General features: G+C 39.7%; 1 protein-coding gene across 7 annotated transcripts in view; it reads right to left on the bottom strand.

Moving 5' to 3' along the window:
- Positions 1 to 22485, bottom strand: part of ITCH (itchy E3 ubiquitin protein ligase) — a 137270-nt gene that overhangs the window by 50620 nt on the left and 64165 nt on the right. For 6 of the 7 annotated variants that reach the window (XM_023220458.1, XM_026455250.1, XM_023220463.1 and 3 more), the window contains 5 exons: positions 13485 to 13642; positions 11765 to 11954; positions 9656 to 9751; positions 6508 to 6682; positions 2525 to 2594 (listed from right to left, as the gene is read on the bottom strand). In XM_023220458.1, coding sequence (XP_023076226.1) covers positions 2525 to 2594; positions 6508 to 6682; positions 9656 to 9751; positions 11765 to 11954; positions 13485 to 13642 — 689 coding nt within the window. Of the gene's footprint in view, positions 1 to 2524; positions 2595 to 6507; positions 6683 to 9655; positions 9752 to 11764; positions 11955 to 13484; positions 13643 to 22485 lie in introns of those variants that run through there. The other variant, XM_023220465.1, reaches the window with a different exon arrangement.

The raw sequence follows: 22485 nt of genomic DNA, 5'->3' as shown, positions 1-22485 counted from the left end.
AGGGTCTCACTCTGTTGCCCAGGCTAAAACACAGTGGCACAATCTCGGCCTACTTGCAGCCTTGACTTCTCAGGCTCAGGTGATCCTCCCACTTCAGCCTCCCAAATAACTGGGATTACGGAGGTGTTCCTCCACACCCAGATTATTTTTTGTATTTTTTTATAGAGACAGGTTTTCACTATGTTGCCCAGGCTGGTCTCCAACTCCTGGGCTCAAGCAGTGCTCCCACTTTGGCCTCCCAAAGCACTGAGATGACAGGTGTGAGCCACCATGCCTGGCCTGCGATAAAATTAAGAGGATAAATACATATCCTTTGGATATATCCTTTTAGTGCATGAGTTTTTCTCTCCTTCTTTAACATAAGGCATACAACTCTAGAAATAAACCTGGGAAACTCTAGAAATAAAACCATCTATGTCTGGGAACGCAATCTGACAGGTTAAGTTTAATATGCCTTGTAAGGGCAACATCCCCTCTCCTCAAGTACTTCATACTAACCATTCACTGACCACTCTTAGGCTTCAACACAGACAGAGGACTCCTTAACTCCAGGCTGCCAGGCTTTGGTAAAGACAGAAACTCACAACTTACTTTCTTCTTTTTTTTGAGACAGGGTCTTGCTCTGTCACCCAGGCTAGAGTGCAATAGCGTGATCTTGGCTCACTGAAGCCTCAAACTCCCAAGCTCAAGTGATCCTCCCACGTCAGCCTCAAGAGTAGCTGGGACTATAGGCAAGCACCACCATGCCTGGCTAATTTTTTTTTTTTTTTGGAGACAAGAGTCTTGCTCTGTCGCCTATGCTGGAGTGCAATGGTGTGATCTTGGCTCACTGCAACCTCCGCCTCCCGGGTTCAAGTAATTCTCCTGCCTCAGCCTCCGGAGCAGCTGGGATTACAGGCACGTGCCATCACGCCCAGCTAATTTTTTTGTATTTTGAGTAGAGACGGGGTTTCACCATGTTGGTCAGGCTGGTCTTGAACTCCTAAACTCAAGTGATTCACCTGCCTCAGCCTCCTAAAGTGTTAGGATTATAAAGTATAAGTCGCTGCACCTGGCCCACAACTTTCGTATGTCCTCCTGTTGTTATAAGCTAATAACAATAACAGTTGTAAGTATGGCCTAACACATTTTTTTACCTTATTGACTCATAGAAGTGTTCTGAGAATAGATACCTTTAAATAAGAGCAATGAGATTTCTCAAAGAAAAGTGTACACCACCAGTAGCATTTATTAACCCCATTCATGTGATCCTGACACACCAATATTTTTTCTCCATTACTCAGTACTGCTAGAGCAATGTACCTTGAGGACCAATTTTTCCCAATCTAGAAATATCACTTTCTGAATGTATCCCAATATTATGAAATATCTTCAGCTCTTTAAGACAAAACTCTGGTTCCACAATGGGCTCTATGTTGCTGTCCACTTTCTATTATATTATTATCTTGCTTCTATGCAAAACTTTCTATACTGCCATCTTTATTCTGAAACCTTGCTATAATGCTATGAGTACTACATAACACAATAAAATAGAACCTACTACGGTAGGTCCAGCTTAAAGTCTAGTAAGGTCTATTTTAATAACTGAGGTATCAAATATCCTCAACAACAGGATACGCTCATGAGCTCCATGGTATAGAGCATGAAGTTGACACCTTCACATGTGCTCCTTCTACCCTTCTATCAGATAATGCCAACTTAACCAAACTCTGAACAAATTTTTTAAAAGCTTTTTATTTTGAATTAATTATTACTCACAGGATGTAAAAAATTGCACAAAGTCTCACATATACTTCATTTTTCTCTGAGGGTGACATCTTATATAACTATAGTACAGTATCAAAACCACAGAAGTGGCATTGGTACATTATTGTTAACCACAAACATTGTTAAATTTTCACCATGTTTAAAAGCTGAGTTCATTTCTGTAAATGTATAGTTCTATGCATTATCTCATGTATACATTTATGTAATTACCTATCACCAAAATCAAGATACAGAATCATCTTGTATGATGGAATCATCATCATCACATAATTATTCCCTTACGATACCTTTTAGTATTTGTATCCACTTCCCACCTACCCCGTTTCCTGACAAGTACTAATATGGTCTCCATCTCTAGTTTTGTCATTTTGAGAATGTTATATGAATTGAATCACACAGGATGTGATCTTTTGAGACTGACTTTCTTCATTAAGCAAATTACTCTTGAAGTCCACCCAGACCTACTGTGTGTATCAACAGCCCACTCCTTTTTTATTGCTGGGTGATCAGTATTTTTAAACTGTAGAAGAGTAAAATAATTCTGAGTGTCAATAAAAGTTTTAAAGAGTCCACTTAATGTTTGGGGAATTTAAGGCCTACTTGTAAATTAAACTGATACATTACAAAAAAAACTTTCCAGACATTAACTTAAGCAACAGCACAGTATCAGACATAAATATCTGTTTTAAAATGACAGAATTGGAAGAAAAAAAAAAATGAAATGACATAATTCAATGAAGAAACTCATGTGACTTACCCCATCCAGGTGGCAATGGACCAAGAGGATCAAATTCTTTACTTTGTGATGTAGCAAATAAATCTTGATTCTAAAAAGAACCAAGAAGTGATGAAACTATTAACAACAAATTATCTGACAGCAAGCTTATGAGTTCTGATTTCCCTTTCCTGGCAATGTATAATACAGAGAGTTTGCCATCTTAAAGAAGTGTCACATGGTTATGGATAAATGCCAATACACTTTGGTTTGGTTTAAAAGAAACCTATGCAAACATTACCTAACATTTAAAATTATTTAAAATTAAAATATTATACAAATACGTAATCCTCATCCCCAAAATGACCATTTTTTCCTCTGTGCTACAAATTTTACATCAATAATTTAAAAATTAGAAAAACATAAAACCCCCCACAAAAGTAATTTATAATACCAGTACCCAGAATCATCAGATGACGGTGAAAAATATTGCATGTGTAACTCAAGAACAGAAGATCAAATACTGAACATGTGACATACAAAGAATTATGAGAAGAGAGTTGGGGGAATAGGAAGAGCAGGCTGTCAGATGAGTGAAAGGAAAGGATTCCAGCTGGAAAGTGTTAATGAGCCTAGAACTGTATGGAAGACTTCTTAATAGTTCTGTTTCCAATGATCACACTGGTGGAGAGAAAGATTTGGCTAGGTAAGATAAAAGCAAAGTAAGAGTCAACCTTTGGAAAAAGAAAACAAAAGTCATACTGACTCCGTGTAGGAATATTAAATGTTTTGATTTAAATGTATAATTAAGTAGAGATAATTATATGGTCACCCTGTAAGACTTGGTTAAACCCTTTCTTCTTTAGTAAGATAAACGAGTCTAACTGCATTAAACATAATTTTACTCATGGGGAAGAAAAAAAACAAGTAAAATAGGACAATGAATCTCACATACCCAGCACCAGGATTCAACACTGATCAAGACTTAGCCAAGTTTCTTTATCTCTTTTCTCCTGTTCTTTGTTGAAGCGAAATCAAACATTATTTCACCTCTACATATTTTAGTATGCCTCTCTAAAAATTTTTTTTCTTTTTTTTTTTTTGAGATAGAGTCTTGCTCTATCACCCAGGCTGGAGTACAGTGGCATGATCTCGGCTCACTGCAACCTCCACCTCCCAGGTTCAAGTGATTCTCCTCCCTCTGCCTCCTGAGTAGCTGGGATTACAGGCGCATGCCACACGCCCAGCTGATTTTTGTATTTTTAGTAGAGAAGGAGCTTCTGAGTTTCGCTGTGTTGGCTAGGCTGGTCTCAAAGTCCTGACCTCAGGCAATCCGCCCACCTTGGCCTCCCAAAGTACTGGGATTAAAGGCATGAGTAACTGCATCCAGCTGACATTTTTTTACATAATCACAATGTCATTATGACATGTAGTAAAGAATCAATGTTAATTTTATCATCTAATACCTAATCTGTAATTAAATGCATGATTGCTTATTTGTTAAAATCAGGATCCAAACAAAGTCCTTACGTTACATTTGGTTGTTTCTCCTAAATCTCAATATAGAGCAGCTCCCTTGCTATCTCTTTTTGTTTCTTTACCCGTCCCCTCCAACCCCCTGTCACTGGCCTATTACAGAAACCTGGTTGATTGATGAGGTCTTGAAGGATATGAGATATATTACACTACTGATATAATAACTTGGATTTAGTGCTGTTGAGAACTACTTCCCTCCTCCCGATAGACACGATTATGAAAAGATGTGAGGACAGGGAGGCCAGCAGGAAACACTACAAAAGGTCTGAGCCCAAGTTACAGATGAGGTCTGAAAAGTTTGGCACAAGACATACTATACTGACAATTTTAAGACTGAAGCCAACCCCACTGGCTCTCCCTGGACAGATAAACTAGGGACATGCACAATTAAGCCATGGACTAGGAAGAACCATTACACAGTGTTTTATCACCAACCATATCCACTCTAAGACTTAAAATGCTGGGTGTATGACACTTTCTGTATGCTAGTAAGAGTCACAACAACAATGGCAGCCAAAGGCCACTTCATATACTCAATAAACATACTATTTCTCAGCAACACCCCATCATTTTTAAAGTAAACGTTATTAAGGATGTTAAATTAATTCATTTCATCTTATATCTTTGGCTATGTTAACTAAAATAGGCTGTTTAGATTCTATGTAATTTCAAACCACTCTACATCAAGTACAAAGAGTAAAAATTTCAGAAAATTGTTCAGATTATGTTGGATTGGTGGGGGGGACCAAGATGATGAAGGAGAAGCTGCCCTTAAAAAAAAATTCCGAAGACCCCGAGTCCTAAATCGGTCAGATTTACAGTAGTCAAAATATACAGTTGGTGCTCCAGAAATCTGCTAAATCTCTCTTCTAAAAGAATGTTTTGAAAGATTGTGTAATGCAAAAATGAGATAAAGGGTACATATACAGAGGTGAATATGAAGAAGAGAAGAGATGGGAACTAACGTTTCTAAGCCTTCAGTACGTGCCAAATATATTGGAACTTTATTTTAAAGAATCCTCAGAAAAACTGAGGCAATTTTATAACTGTATTTATTTTACAGATAAAGGAAATAAGTCTTGATGAGGTTAAGTAACTTACTCAAAGTCATACAGAGAAAGTTAACTGTGGAACCAGGATTTGAACCCAGACGTGTCTGACTCCAAAGCCCATGCTCTTTCCACTGAACACCCATGTGGAAACTAGTTTTAAAGAAGGCAGGCAAGCTAGGCATTCAAACCTAGAAGAAATTTGGCCAGGCATACCACAGGTGATTATAATTTAGAAAGGAAGCTGTAAAACAGCATAGAAAAAAAAATGAAAAGAAGGGTAAAGTACACAAGAGACAGAATTAATTTCAGCTTTAAAACCACTGGGAGGGGAAATATAGTTAACATTTGTTCAGAGAAAGTGGCAGGAAAAATTGTTATATGAAAGAAAAGTACTTGAGTCATAAGCAGGGAACAAAGGGAAGGCTGCTGATAAAGGTGAATTTGTCTACATCAGTGAGGGCTATTATGATGATGAGGTATCAGGAATAGGCAAGAATATGAAGAAAAGGGATAAAACCATGCCTGGTCAGGACAGGAATGTGAAAGGTGCTGTTTTACGCTGATGAATTCTAACAGGGATGATACCAATGGCAGTGGAGGAGAAGAGATGGTGATGGAGAGGGGCATTTTCTCCTGAGCTCTTTAAGACTTCATTTTCTTCCATTTAGGTTCTATATAACAAATCCATCTTGTTTGGCACAGAAAATCAAATTTCTCAATGGATTATTTTCCTTTTCCTCCAGAGAAAAGATCAATGATATTGTATGACTTGAGAGATTACAAAATTCCTACCAGCAAAGACTGCATAGCAAAGGAAGATTTTGGTGTACTTACGCTATTACTGCAATATTGCTCTATAGGAAAATATGTAAAATTTAAACCATTTGTTTCCAGAAGGGAAATGATTCTATATCAAAGATAATAAAGATTTAAAGACAGAATAATACAGTAAGCATACTCCTATAAAGGATCAAATTTCTTCAGTCTGCCAGAGTACCAAATAATTTTTTAGGTAAGCCTTACCTCCAAATGGTAAAAAGTGGTTAAACTCTATCATCAGTTTTGTACAACCACGTTAGAGTCAGATGCTCTTAGACTCAAGTCACTAGCAAATTTAGAAATGTTTTAATTATTTTCAAGCTGCTTGAGTTTATTTTTACTATTCTTTTGTTCATGAATTTTAAGTTGTCCTAACTTCTTTTTTGCTTATTTTTGACATTAAAAAGAAAAGGAAGTTGGATTTAAGCAAATTACTAAAAGGAAAGACTAGATCACACACAGAATACCCCAGACGAGGTCTAAAAATAATACCTACTAACAGCAACAACTGGGTTGCCATGCTACTTGTACCTTCTTTTTAGTGCTTTCCATGACATATGCTGGAAGGGGCTAGAAACAAAATACTCTTACTAGTTTATTAAACAACAGCCTGCTCACCCCATAAATGAATCTCTGGTTAAACTGCTGCATTGCTCCTTGAAGCTGACTACGCTGTAGCTGCCATTGTTCATAGTTCCGGACAGATTCCAGTGTTGGCCTCTGCCACGTTGTTGTTCTTGTGAAATGGTCAACATAATAAATACGTCCCATGTTGTCAACCCGCCGTTCCCAGCTAAATCAGAAAAAAAAAAAAAAACAAGCTAATTCAACAAATACTTGTGAAACAGACAGAAGATTTCACCTTGAGAAACTACTTTTGATTTATATGGAGTCTTTTATGTATTTTTAAATAAATTTATTTCTTGAAAGTTCGTAAGATGCATCAGTTAGGTTCTTAAAATGCAATACATATTTAGTGAGTAAGTCTCAAACAGTCATTAAGTTTTGAGCTTCTTGTCAATGTTCTTTTCACTGTTTCAATCACAACAGGGACACAAATTGAATTTATAGCTTTGGACAGATATCAAAAAGCACTTTTTGGCCAGGTGCAGTGGCTCACACCTGTGATCCCAGCACTTTGGGAGGCCAAAGTGGGTGGATCACTTGAGGTCAGGAGTTCAAGACCAGCCTGGCCAATATGGTGAAGCCCCCATCTCTACTAAAAATACAAAAAATTAGCCAGGCGTGATGGCACAGATCCATAGTCCCAGCTACGCGAGAGGCTGAGCAGGAGAACTGCTTGAAGCTGTGAGGTGGGGGCTGCAGTGAGCTGAGATCATGCCAATACACTCCAGCCTGGGCAACAGAGTGAGTCTCCATCTCAAAAATAAAAATAAAAATAAATCAAACACACACAAAATTTTTTGCAAGAACACAACTAACTTCCTATTTTTTTTATTTTCATTTTTTTGAGACAGAGTTTCCCTCTTGTTGCCCAGGCTGGAGTGCAATGGCGCGATCTTGGCTCACCACAACCTCTGCCTCTTGGGTTCAAGCGATTCTCCTGCCTCAGCCTCCTGAGTAGCTGGGATTACAGGCATGCGTCACCACGCTTGGCTAATTTTATATTTTTAGTAGAGACAGAGTTTCTACATGTTGGTCAGTCTGGTCTCGAACTCCCGACCTCAGGTGATCTGCCCACCTTGGCCTCCCAGAGTGCTGGGATTACAGGAGTGAGCCAAGCCCGGCCAACTTCCTATCATTTTAAATGGGTACAAAATATGTAAGTAAATATTGATAAAAATGTTCTAAATAAAACATTTGAAACATAACTGATTGTGTTGATTATGAACATAATTCATAAATGAATCGAATGATTTCATGATTTCTACCTGGTTGGTTATTTAGGGTGGTTTCCAATATTCTGATGTTATAAAAAATAAAACAATGAATATCTTTAATGCAGCAAATTGTTTCTTCCTTTGAATTGTTTCTTTAGGATAAATTTCACATAGAAGATTATGGTATGTATTAATACATAATTATGGTGGGCAGATGCAGGGAGGATGACAGGGACTCCTGCTCTGTTGACCAGGAGTACAGTGGCACGATCATAGTTCACTGTAATCTTGAACTCCTGGGCTCAAGAGATTCTCCCTCTTCAGACTCCTGATTAACTAGGACCACAGATATATGCCACCATGCCCAGCTAATTTTTTTTACTTTCTAAAGCCACGGGGTCTCACTATGCTACCCAGGCTGGTCTCAAACTCCTGGCCTCAAGCGCCCATCCTATCTTGGCCTCCCAAAGTGCTAGGATTTCAGGCATCAGCCACTGTGCCCAGCCACAGCAGCAATTAATAAGGTAAAGTTCCTCACCAACACTTGATATTATCTGCTAATTTAATAACTAAAACAGTACCTTTTCAGGGTATATTTCCTTCAGATTACTAACAAGGTTAAGTATTTTTCCATGTTTGCTACTGATATTCCTCTGGATTAAAAAATATTTTTTCTCCAATTATTTTATATAAGGTTTCTTGGTTTTGGGTTTTTTTTTTTTTTTTTTTGACAGTTTTCCTCTGTCTCCAGGCTGGAGTGCACGGGTGCAATCTTGGCTCACTGCAACCTCCGCCTCCCAGGTTCAAGCCATTCTCCTGCCTCAGCCTCCTGAGTAGCTGGGACTATAGGCGCACACCATGGCGCCCAGCTAATTTTTAAATTTTTAGTAGAGATGGGGTTTCACCATGTTGGCCAGGCTGGTCTCGATCTCTTGACCTCGTGATCCGCCCACCTCAGCCTCCCAAGGTGCTGGGATTACAGGCTTGAGCCACTGCGCCTGGACTATAACGTTAATGTTAAAGGCTTAACACCATGTATTAATATATTCTTAACTTCCCCAATTAATTTGAAATGATTTTGCTATTAAATACAGTTTTTTTAATATAATAAGAACTTCATTTTAATATATGATGGGGCTCTAATTCTTATTCATTTAAATAATTACCCTTGAAGAAACTAATACTCAAACTACAGTATTAGTAAACAGGTAAACAGTTTAGACAAGAAAAGTCAAGGAAAAAAAATTTTTTTTTTTTGAGACGGAGTCTTGCTCTGTCACCCAGGCTGGAATGCAGTGGCATGATCTCTGCTCACTGCAAGCTCCATCTCCCAGATTCACATCATTCTCCCGCCTCAGCCTCCTGAGTAGCTGGGACTATAGGCACCCGCCACCATGCCCGGCTATTTTTTTTTTTTTTTTTTTTAGTAGACACAGGGTTTCAGCGTGTTAGCCAGGATGGTCTCAATCTTTTGACCTCGTGATCCGCCTGCCTCGGCCTCCCAAAGTGCTGGGATTACAGGGTGAGCCACTGTGCCCGGCCAACCTAGGGAATCTTTAGGTCAGAAATGATGAAAATAGGGCCAGGCGTGATATCTCACACCTGTAATCCCAGCACTTTGGGGGGCCAAGGCAGGAGGATGGCTTGAGCTCAGGAGTTCAAAAACAGCCTGGGCGACATAGCAAGATGTTGTTTCTATATAATAAAGAAAGAAAGAAATATGAGTGAAAACAAAAATCATTTATCAGGTTCTGAATTAATCAGTTGTCTAGCTCTCTTCTTTCTCATCTGTACTTACCACAAAACCAAGTGGACAGAGAAAGGGTTGACAGGAAAAAGTAAAACAGAAATGTAGGGAAGACTATACAGACGTAATCCACAATTCTGACTAAATAAAATTATTCTTTTTAAATTCAGACACTTACCCAGGAGGTAGAGGTTCTGGTCTATCCCATGTTGTTCTTTTCTCAACATGATCTACATAGTAAACTCGTCCGTGCTGGTCCACTCTCTGCTCCCAACTTAAATACAAAATTAGAAGGCTGGTAAAATAGTTGCATGAGTTACTTGGCTTTTTAATACTGTCTTTGCCTTTTCCATTAAATGACCACTATTGAACTAAGGCAAATAAGGATATCAGTTTAGAAAGATGATACAAATACAATTTAAGAATAAAGCGAAGAAATGTAATCTTCAGGCGGTGGCACACAGTGAATTCAACTTCTTCTATGCAAGTATCTGCTCTAGGAGAAAATACATCCTAAAGAGGCTTGAGGTCAGTCAAGCTAGGATACCAAAGTCACTGTCAATCACGGTATAATCAGGATTTGAGTGGAAACAAATGGCCAAGCGCGGTGGCTCATGCCTGTAATCCCAGCACTTTGGGAGGCCGAGGCGGCCGGATCACTTGAGGTCAGGAGTTCAAGATGAGCCTGGCCAACATGCTGAAACCCCAACTCTACTAAAAATACAAAAATTAGGGCGCAGTGGCTCACACCTGTAATCCCAACACTTTGGGAGGCCAAGACGGGTGGATTACTCGAGGTCAAGAGTTCAAGACCAGCCTAGCCAACATGGTGAAACCTTGTCTCTACTGAAAATACAAAAATTAGCTGGATGTGATGGTGGGCACCTGTAGTCCCAACTACTCAGGAGGCTGAGGCAGGAGAATCACTTTAACCTGGGAGGCAAAAGTTGCAGTGAGCCAAGATTATACCATTGCACTCCAGCCTGGACGACAGAGCAAGACTCCATATCAAAAAAAAAAAAAAAAAAAAATTGGCCAGGCATGGTGGCAGGTGCCTGTAATCCCAACTACTTGGGATGCTGAGGCAGTAGAATCACTTGAACCTGGAAGGTGGAGGTTACAGTGAGCCAAGATCCCACCACTGCACTACAGCTTGGGTGACAGAGCAAGATTTCATCTCAAACAAATAAAAAATAAATAAGAAAAGATTACATTTGAGTATCTTAAAAACAATCTATGAAAATAGTCTTAAAATAATCACTAGAGATTAAAATGGGATTATGAGCACAAATTTTCTCAGTTTTCTGAATTACCTATCACTTTGCTGTAATGATTTTTCTCTTTTCCCCAAGATGGAGTTTTGCTCTTGTTGCCCAGGCTGGAGGGCAGTGGCGTGATCTTGGCTCACTGCAACCTCCACCTTCCAGGTTCAGTCAATTCTCCTGCCTCAAATTCTGAGTAGCTGGGATTACAGGCACCCGCCACCATGTCCAGCTAATTTTTTAAATTTTTAGTAGAGATGGGATTTCACCATGTTGGCCAGGCTGGTCTTGAACTCCTGACCTCAGGTGATCTGCCCACCTCGGCCTCCCAAAGTGCTGGGATTACAGGCGTGAGCCACCATGCCCAGCCTATAATGATTTTATGATGAAACAAAATTTTGATATTAAAAAGGGATTTTTTTCCCCCTCAAAGAAAAAAGCAATTGGAATTAGGTGATTATTTTATTAATTGGCCTTGGTTAACTTTCAGGGTCCATTGATGAAAAAATATATTTTTCCACTTTGCCCTGAAGATTTCAAATATGGTGTGTTTTCCTTGTTCATTTTGACTCTACATCCCCCAAAATCAGTTATAATATCATAAAAACAGTCGGCTGGGTGCAGTAGCTCATGCCTGTAACCCCAGCACTTTTGGAGGTTGAGGTGGGTCGACCACTTGAGGTCAGGAGTTCGAGATCAGCCTAACCAACATGGTAAAAGCCTGTCTCTACTAAAGGTACAAAAATTAGCCGGGCTTCGTAGTGCACACCTGTAATCCTAGCTACCAGGGAGGCTAAGACAGGAGAATTACTTGAACCCAGGGTGCGGAGGTTGCAGTGAGCCGAGATTGCGCCACTGCACTCCAGCCTGGGAGACAGAGCAAGACTCCATCTCAAAATAAAGCAATTTAAAAGGAGTGATTGAAATAATGGAGTTTACTGTTGTTTACTATTATTTTCCTTATTAATAAGCAGGCTTATGGAGAAGACTAAAGACAATGTATGTTAATTTCAAAAGTTACTCACCCAGGTGGCAAGGGAGCTTGAGTTACAGGATTTAATGGCCGAGGGCCTGAGCCTCCAGATATAGTAAGAGGAATTATTAATCCAGATGTTGCTCCTTCAGATGTATTTGTATTTGTATTTGTCGGTGGCAGAGAGCCTGTACTAGACCCATCACTTTCAGAAGTGGCAGATGGTGACCCATTGACAGATGCTATAAAAGATTTGGGGAAAATAGGAAAAGAATCTTTTATTTTCTAAAATTCAGGATAGAATTTTAACTGTAACAAATAAAAGGCAGATGACAAATATAAAACTTAAGATGTAGATACACAGGTGAAAATTACTTAAAGAAGTAAGTAATGGAAATAACCAATGCTGCCACTTAATAGGCTTGTTTACTTCTTCAGTCCTGTCTACCCCTATGTCCCATTATTAATTACAAAGCATGTACAGGTTCTCTGATCTCCTGATGTCATAGGAAATAAAAATTTTTAGAATAGGAAATCATTAATATTCCTTGGTATTTTAAGTTCATTTATTAATTTTCCAGCTCTTTAAAACTGCTTTCCTGTGAAACCCTGCAGATTACAGACCAATTTTTTACGATGGTTATAATATGGAAGGTTTGACTGATCAGCAATAATATTCTTACAAATAGTAACTGGTCATATATTACACCTCTAAGAAATACTTGTGGACAAAACAATGTCTAGAGGAGGTCAACAAGTTTATAATAAAGACATCTTAAAGACTCACAATATACTGTTAATCAAATTATCTATAAAAGGGGAAGATGTGGTTGCAGTGCCTTATGCCCGTAATTCCTATGCTTTGGGAGGCCGAGGCAGGCGGATCACTTTCAGCTCAGGAGCTCCAGACCAGCCTGGACAACATGGCAAAACTCCATCTCTACAAAAAATATAAAAATTTAGCCAGGCATTGGTGGCTCATGACTGTGGTATCAGCTACTCAGGAGGCTGAGGCTAGAGAATCACTTGAGCCTGGGAAGCAGAGGTGGCAGTGAGCTGAGATGTCACCACATTCCAGTCTGGGTGAGATAGTGAGACCCTGTCTCAGAAAATTAAAAAATAAAAAGGGGAGGATGTATAACTGAATAGAAATTCATTTAAGAAAATGATTTGCAGAGAACTAATGTACTTTCCCAGTAATATTTGGTTTAACTACACTGCATTCCCTGCCCATATATTAGCAGAGAGAAATAATAAAAGATAAGATTAAAGATTTGTTCTGGCTATCAGAGAAATGGATATTCTAACTGTAGGTGTTCACAGTTTTACTACCTAAAACATGCTTATCTGTTGTGTATTTTTTATTTAAAATCTGAGTCATTTAGCATTGTTGAGTTTTCATTTACTAACTTTTTAAAGGATATACTAGGAATAAGCAACCAAATTCTTGACTATTTAATTCGTTTATGTTATAGTTACAAACCATGTAAGAAAGGTGCAATGTTATTGCAATGTTATCTGTACCGCCTATACTTTATGTTATGCACGTCATTTTCATTCTCAATAGAGCACTGCCTCAGTAACGTCACCTTGAATAAAAACTTAGGAAAAAGGCACTTTTGGTTACCTACAGAAAGATCATTCTCTTCCAAAATCTTAAATGTAAAAATACACGCAGAAAATTCACCTAAAAGAATTTCCTGACGCTTACCTGAGAATTAATTGCCAACCAGAACATTATTTATGAGAGTACTGAGAGCTGGAATACAAACCTGGTCTACGTGGGGTGGGTGGTGGTGGTCGTGAAGGTCTTGGAGGTCTAGAAGGTTTAAAACCGCCATTTGAGAGTGATGGAGAATTATTCCCATTGACTCTCCTATTTTCACCAGCTCCTGCATCTTCGGGATCATCTGATCCATTTGTACTCAGTCTGGGTAAGAAGAGGGGAAAAGGAAGGGGGAGAGAAAAATAATTACTCCCTGAATTTAACATCTAGAGATAGAGTGATGGGTTGTCCAAGGGCACAGGAATACTTGTGGCCATTCAGAGCTATTAGGTATGCTGGTTCGTATTTCAAATAAGCCTTCAGGAGGCCCTATAGGAACAGGTACAAAGTCAAGTTCTCAGAATCCTTATAAAGGGTACTACTTTATCACAAGCACAGATAACTTTACCATTGTTGTTTCTTGGTTTTCACTGGCTATTAATATTAATTCAAGTTTGAGGCAGGTCTGGTTTTTCCATGCTAGGAGAACGAAGTGCACGTATTTCCCAGGGACTAGACCCTGATATCCCCCGCCTCAGTACAATGGTACACAAAATGTTCAAAGCTAGTGATTTAGAGTAGAAGTACCCACAGACCTTTTTTGAAAGGAGCTGTCATTTCTTCAAAGCAATGACATCAACTGGAGGGACAGAAAGGAGGGAAGAACACTAACAGGAAACGTCAGACTGAAAGCTACTGCTACTGTTAGCTAAATATAGTTGATTCCTTTTCCTTCCAGAGGGGCTCTAGTCACAGATTAGAAACAAGGGCATAAGTAGCCAGTCTGCAGATGTCTCAGCCAAGGCTCTGGTATGTACTACCTCCAAACCACTACACGGTACTAACCCATACTCCTAGGAATTTCAGAATAAGCCTGAACAAAATAAAATCTAATAGATTCAATTAACAGAGGCTTGGTGCTGTGGCTCACGCTTGTAATTGCAGCACTCTGGGAGGCTGAGGTGAAAGGATCACTTAAGTGCAGGAGTGAGAGATCAGCTTGGGCAACATGACAAGACCCTGTCTGTGCAAAAAAATTTAAAAAGTAGTTGGGCATGGTGGGGCACGCCTGTAGTCGAAGCTACTGAGGAGGCTGAGGTAGGAGGATTGTTTGAGTCTGGGAAGTGGAGGTTGCAGTGAGCTGAGCTTGCGCCACTGCACTCCATCCTGGGAGACAGAGTGAGATCCTGTCTTAAACAAAATAAAGAAACAGAGACGCAGTACCATGTATTAAATTATTTTTCTGTAAAATGTGTATTGCAATGATTTATTTTTAATAAAAACTGTGTAACATGATGTTTTGATATACACAGTGAAAAACATTACTACAGTCAAGCTAATTAACATCTCTCTCCTCGTATAGTTTTTTTTTTCTTTCTTTTTTTTGGGACAGAGTCTCATTCCATCGCCCAGGCTGGAGTACAGTGGTGTGATCTCGGCTCACTGCAACCTTCACCTCCCAGGTTCTAGTTCTTATGCCTCAGCCTCCCGACTAGGTAGGACTACAGGCGCCCACCACTATGCCCAGCTAATTATTTTGTAGAGACAGGGTTTTGCCATGTTGCCCAGGCTGGTCTTGAACTCCTGACCTCCAGCAATCCTCCCTCCTTGGCCTCCCAAAGTGCTACGATTATAGGCATGAGCCGCTGCGTACCCGTCCTCATATTTTAAAATACATTTTCAAACTATGTACCACAGAAATCCTTTAGGGCCTTTCTATTCAAAGTGTGGTCTTTAAAACAAAAGGACAAGCACTATATAGGAGCTTGTCAGAAATGCCCAAACTTCAAAACTATTCTAGACCTACTACATCAGAGCTAGCATTTTAACAAGATCCCCAGATTATATATGTGGAGAGTAAGTTATGACAAGCACTACTTTTTTTTAATAGAGGGATTTTTAATAGAGGGACAACTCAGTAATTGGCAGTCAGCACCTGATTAGTGTTGACTACCTGCAGAACGTAGTATGAATGCAGGAAGAGTCAGCTTTGACACTGCTTCCCTTCTAATTGATGTTTCCAAAACCATTTAAGACTGCAAATTGTCTCTCCATGCTATTTTAAGAGATTCTTAATTAGTTTGAAAGAAGAGTTCCCGCTGCTTTTTAAATAACAGGTAACAACTAGTAGAATAGACCAAAAATTGGGAAATTAAGGTTTCTAGCTCTGACTCTGCTACTGATGAGTTATGTGACCAAAGAATGAATCCTAAAATGTATTATCTTGACTACAAGATTCCTAAAAGTCTTTCAGCTAGAAAATTCATACTAAACTGCACATTCAGTGCTAGACAAGTTTTAGGGATATGTGAGGGAGGGGGAACATTCAGTGCATGAGATAAACCTACTATGATAAAGGTACAGCAGAAACTGGATTCCAAAAATGCTATGATTTGTTGCTGGGGATTAACATTTCGGGAATTTTAACATCAATGCTGTGTACCCTTCTAACATTTTGATCTCAATTTTTCAATGGAATTATCTGATAATCCACACAACTCCTTAAATTTCCTTGATACTGAGAACTGTTCCTCTTTCTAGATCTTGAACTCTAAAATCCCTCTAACTACAACTTCCTATTCATTCTACCTGCCTCCTGCAATATCTTTTATTCAGTCTCATCACAACCTTCAACTCCTCCCACAATCTTTACAGTTCATCAGCTCACTTCACGCCTCACTTGAGCTTCATCATAGGCTACTTTCCCTAGTAGTTTCAATTCCTTCACCCTTGCCCACCTGCTTCTCCTCCCAGACATTCTTTCACCACAACTAATCCCTTATCTATTTTGTCCACTACTATTCTCTCGGACCAACAAGTAATGCTGAAGAATGTTCCAGTTGAGAAGTCAGGTGTATTTTAGTGGAGTAAATAAACTAAGTAAACTAGTATATTAAAGAGCAGGCTGCTCTACAAATGATCCTGATAAATTTTCCACTGGGCCCAGTAAAGATAAGGTCAGAGGTTTTCACTTCCAATTATTTAAGACAAAATCTCTTTTCTCCCCTCTTATTAAAAAGAAGAAATTGCTGGGGCACAGTGGCTCATGCCTGTAATCCCAACACTTTAGGAGGCCAAGGTGGACAGATCACTTGAGATCAAGAGTTTGAGACCAGCCTGGCCTATATGGCAAAACCCCATCTCTACTAAAAATACAAAAATTAGCTAGGCATGCGCCTGTAGTCCCAGCTACTCAAAAGGCTGAGCTGGGAGGATCGCTTGAACCCAAGAGGCAGAGGTTGTGGTGAGCGGAGACTGCACCACGGCCCTCCAGCCTGGGCAACAGACCAAGACTGTCTCAAAAACAAACAAACAAACAAATCACAGCTCAAGACTCCTGGGAGCTAGGGAATTATAAATGATGGATGATTTTGACAACCCAACCTAGTAGTAAAACCATGGGTTCAATGAGATTAGTGTGCTGGTATTAAAATTAATGTGAATAAAGAAATTAATAATTTGGCACGACAAAAAGCTCTAAGTCCTATACAATCATACAGACCTAGGCAAAAGATAGAAAACAATTAAAATTGTGCTTCAGTCTATATATTTGTATTATAGAGTATTCAAATTCCTAAAACTGGATTATGTCAAAGAGACTAAGCCAACATTGGCTACAGTTGACATTATTCAACAACTTCATTTGGGTTATCTATACTGCTTAGAAATCAATCAGTTTCTACATCTCTAATCCACTCCTGGACCCATCCCCAGTGCCCCTTGCAAACCTTTTCCATCTCCTCAAACTGCTAATACCAATCTGTAGCTATCCCTGACTCTTCCTCTTCCCTAAAATAATGATTATCTGCTATCCCTCAACTTTCTCCCATACCTTAAAATTTCTCTGTGCCACTAACTATCTTCATCTGTTTCCCATGTCTGAAAAAGTCTCTCTCCCCTTCTTCAAGGATGATTTGCCTATATGTCCTGGATGGCAGACTATATCCTCTAGGACTGCCCAACATCTTTTAATGCTTTCTTGCATCTTTATTACATTCCTTTCTTACATACCTTTTGTCTTACTCCACAAATATAATCAATCACCCAAACCTAAAATGTTTCCTCAATCCTATCTGTTCCTCAAGCTGTTTTCCCATTCCCCTTTCCTTCACTATACTCTTTTTTTAAATGCAGTTGGCCGGGCACGGTGGCTCACGCCTGGAAGGGCGCGGTGGCTCATGCCTGTAATCCCAGCACTTTGGGAGACGGAGGCAGAAGGATCACAAGGTCAGGAGTTCGAGACCAGCCTGATCAACATGATGATGAAACCCCGTCTCTACTTAAAAAAAAATACAAAAATTAGCTGGGCGTGGTGGTGCGTGCCTGTAATCCCAGCTACTCAGGAGGCTGAGGCAGGAGAATCACTTGAACCTGGGAGGCAGAGGTTGCAGTGAGCCAAGATTGCATCATTGCACTCCAGCCTGGGCAATAGAGTGAGACTCCATTTCAAAAAAAAAAAAAAATGCAGTTAATATAGTCAGTGCATTTTAATTTTTTTTTCCTTTGGAGTTTTGCTCTGTCACCCAGGCTGGAGTGCCGTGGCACAGTCATGGTTTACTGCAGCCTCAGCCTCCCAGGCTCATGTGATCCTCCCGCCTCAGCCTCCTGGGTAGCTGGGAATACAGGCATGCACCACCATGCCCAGCTAATTTTTGTATGTCTTTGTAGAGACAGGGTCTTGCCATGTTGCCCAGGCTAGTTTCAAACTCCAGGGTTCAAGCTATCTGCCCACCTCAGCCTCCCGAAGTGCCATGATCATAGGCATGAGCCACTGCGCCTAGCCCCAATTTTAATTTTTAAAACAGACTTTCAAAGAACAAATGTAACCTCTAATTATAAAATAAAAATTATCTGCCATCCTATATCCTGGAGATAATTACCACCAAGATATAGGGCTATCTCTTGTCAGTCATTTGCATTGGGTATGACTGCAATCACACACTGTATAATAGTTTCATATTCTGAGTGGGTTTTTATTTGGTTACTCAGTACATATTGGGCATTTCCCTCAAATTATTGAAAATCATTTTGAATGACTGCAGAAAATTATATATAGACACGCCACAATTTAATCATTTTCTTTTCATTAGTCTTTTTGGGGATTTTTTTTTTTTTTTTTTTTTTTTTTTTGGAGACATTGTTTCACTCTGTTGCCCAGGCTGGAGTGCACAGGCACAATCACTGCTCACTGCAGTTCCAACCTCCCCAGGCTCAGGTGATTCTCCTATTCCACAGGCACACCCCACCACACCTGGCTAATTTTTGTATTTTTTGTAGAGACAGGGTTTATCCATGGTGACCATGGCAGTCTCAAACTCCCGGGCTCAAGTGATCCACCCACCTCGGCCTCCCAAAGTGTTGTGATTACAGGTGTGAGCCACCATGCCCTGCCTGGATTTCTTTTTCAGACAGATTACAAAATAGAACAGCCAAGTCAAAACATGCAAATATTTTGAAAGCTGAAAAACACTGGTTGCTTGTTTGTTTTGTTCTTGAGACAAAGTCTCGCTCTTGTCCCCCAGGCTGGAGTGCAATGGCACCATCTCAGCTCACTGCAACCTCCACCTCCTGGGTTCAAGTGATTCTCCTGCCTCAGCCTCCCCAGTAGCTTGAAATACAGGCACCTGCCACCACGCCCGGCTAATTTTTGTATTTTTAGTAGAGACGGGGTTTTACCATGTTGGCCAGGCTGGTCTCAAACTCCTGACCTCAGGTGATCCACCTGCCTCGGCCTGCTAAAGTGCTGGGATTACAGGCATGAACCACTGCGTCTGGCCTAAATTGTTTCTTTTTAATAGTGTTTGTTTTTGGTTTCTGAGACAGATTTTTGCTCTGTCACCTAGCCTGGAATGCAGTGGCGTGATCTCAGCTCACTGCAACCTCCACCTCCCAGGTTCCAGAGATTCTCCTGCCTTAGCCTTTTGCGTAGTTGGGACTACAGGTGCAGGCTACCATTCTAGACTAATTTTTGTATTTTTAGTAGAGACAGGGTTTCTCCATGTCACCCAGGCTGGTCTCGAACTCCTGGATTCAAGCAATCCACCTGCCTTGGCCTCCCAAAGGTACTGGGATTATAGGCATGAGCCACTGTGCCTGGCCCTAAAAAATAGTTTTAAAGGTAATAATTGATCTGTTCTCCCATTTGCTGGACATTTTCAAACTATGTACAGCAAAAAACAAAATACCCATTTCACCATAAAGTTTTAAAATCTTTGCCAATTTGGTAAGTAAAAATGTTAATGATTTTTTAAATTGAAGATGAACAATATTTCATATAATTACAGGTCATTTGAGTTTCTTTCATGAACTATATACGTTTTTTGTACATTTATCTATCATAAGGGAATAATTCTGCCTATTTTTAAGAGATCTTTACAATCTGAGAATACTGAGCATCTCGTATTGGTTAAATATTTCCTTTGCTTTTGATACTGTATTTTTAAATTGTAAGAGTTTTATATTTCTATATAGCAAAATTTATTCAGCAATGAATTAACTCTTCATATTTTCTTCTAGAGGTTTTAGTTTAATTTTTTAAAATCAATTTAAAAGTCAACATCAAATCTACTCTCATCTTGGGATAAGCTAAGGCACTAACCTGATTTTTCTTTTTCCAAACAGCCAGTTTTCCCCAGCTTATTAATCTAAGACTTAATTCTCTTTTGCAGCGTTTGATACTGTTAAATGTCCCATCTTTTTTTTTTTTTTGACACAGAATCTCACTCTGTCGCCCAGGCTGGAGTGCAGTGGCACGATCTCCGCTCACTGCGCTCTGTTCTCCACCTCCCGGGTTCAAGCAATTCTCCTGCCTCAGCCTCCTGAGTAGCTGGAATTACAGGTGCGTGCCACCACACCCAGCTACCTTTTCTTGTATTTTTAGTAGAGATGGGATTTCACCATGTTGGTCAGGCTGGTCTTGAACTCCAGACCTCAAATGATCCGCCCACCTCGGCCTCCCTAAGTGCTGGGATTACTGAAGTGAGCCACCGCTACCGGCTAAATGTACCATCTTTTAAAAAACATTTTTCTCTTAATTTCTGTGACAGTGCTTTTGTAATCTTGTACTCCCACTTCTCATCATCCCTTTTTTGGTTTGTCCTCTTCCTACTATCCACTAAATATAGGTCTCTATGGTTGTGTTCTTGTTCTCGTTTTCTTTCTCCACAGATTTTTCCCTAGTATCTCAAACTCCATGATTTCTAACGTTATCTCAGAGAACGATTCCCAAATCAATCTCTACTCTTTATCTCACTCCCATCCTCCAGTATCAAATTATCAACTAAATGCAGGAGATCTAGAATAACTCTCCCAACCCAAGGCCCTCCCTATCTTCCTTTTTTTAAAAGACAGTGTTGCTCTGTCACTCAGGCTGGAGTGCAACGGCACAATCACAGTTCACTGCAACTCTGAACTCCTGGGCTCAAGGGATCCTCCTGCCTTAGCCTCCCGAGTAGCTGGGACTACAGGAGCATGCTACCTTACCTGGCTAATTTTTTATTTTATGTAGAGATGGGGTCTTGCTTTGTCCCTCAGGCTGGTCTCAAACTCCTGGGCTGAGGCAATCATCCCTCTTGGGCCTCCCAAAAAGCACTGGGATTATAGGTGTCAGCCATCGTGCCCTGCCAGGTTCCTCCTATTCCTCTAAACATTCCCTTCCTATGATCTCCCCTCCCTTTTAGGTTTTGGTTCTATGGATGATACTGCCGTCTTTCCAAGGCAATTTTACTTTTTATCTCCCTGTGCTTCTTGACACTCAGTATCTAAGTCCTGTTGATTCCACTTTCACATTCTCCCTCTACTCTTCCACCATCACTGCCTCAGTTCTAGCCTTCATTACCTCTCAATAGATTATTGTAACAAATTTCCATATAGGACTTTCAACCTTCACTCACCATATAATCCAAACTATATACCACTGTCAAAATATTTTTTCCTACAGAGTTCTGATCACACAGTCTCCTGTTCAGATATTTTAGGCTGGGCGTGGTGACTCATGCTGTAATCCCAGTACTTTGGGAGGCCAAGAAGGGTAGATCACCTGAGGTCAGGAGTTCGATACCAGCCTGTCCAACATGGTGAAACCCCATCTCTACTAAAAATACAAAAAATTAGCCAGGCCTAGTGGTACACACATGTAATCCCAGCTACTCTGGAGGTTGAGGCAGGCGAATCACTTGAACCCAGGAGGCAGAGGTTGCAGTGAGCCGAGGTTGCGGGACTGCACTCCCATCTGGGCGACAAAGCAAAACTCAGTCTTAAAAACAAAACAAAACAAAAATCAAATTATTTTAAAAGGCATTCCTTTCCATTAAAAAAAAAAAAAAATTCTGTAAATCTTTATTTGCAAACCTCCATCTGGTCCTAACCTATTTAACAATAAAAATAACATTTATTAACGGCTAAGCACATAGTTGTATCCCAACTTCAGGTGGCAATAAAGCATGATAGTTATGAGCTTAGGCTCTGAAGGTAAGGCAGTTCCAGGTTCAACTGTGTCACTTAACGCTATTAACTCAAGCAAGTTCTTTTCCCTTTCTAAGCCTGTTTTCTCATCACCTACAAAAATGAGACAATAGTACCTAATTCATAAACGTTTAAGGACTAACTGAAAGAAGAGACATGTTGAGCATAGTGTTTATCATATAAGGGCAAATAAATATAAATGGACTGATTCTACTCTCAAATCACCAAATGCCATTTTCCCTTGAAATTACTGTATCTGTAGCTAAATATTGTGATTAAAGATTTCCTACAAAACAACCTGTGTTTTTCGCCACCTTTGTTTTTCTTCTTTCTCCTTAGAATTCCTTCTTCCCTCCAATTCCTCTAAGACATGCATATACAATTTATAGCTCTGTTTTAAGGTCTTAGGTCAAATATTATTTCTTCCATTAAGGCTTTATACATTTTACTTTATACACTATTTAATTTACATCTTTTAAAATAATCATGTATTATTTTCTAATAATAAACATAAAAACAACAACAGTTCAAAAAAGAAAAAAGAT

The sequence above is a fragment of the Piliocolobus tephrosceles genome, chromosome 20 (genome assembly GCF_002776525.5).
Source record: "Piliocolobus tephrosceles isolate RC106 chromosome 20, ASM277652v3, whole genome shotgun sequence".
Lineage (NCBI taxonomy): Eukaryota > Metazoa > Chordata > Mammalia > Primates > Cercopithecidae > Piliocolobus > Piliocolobus tephrosceles.
Note: the sequence above shows the minus strand (reverse complement) of the source record. Positions and strands in the feature narration are given on the sequence as shown.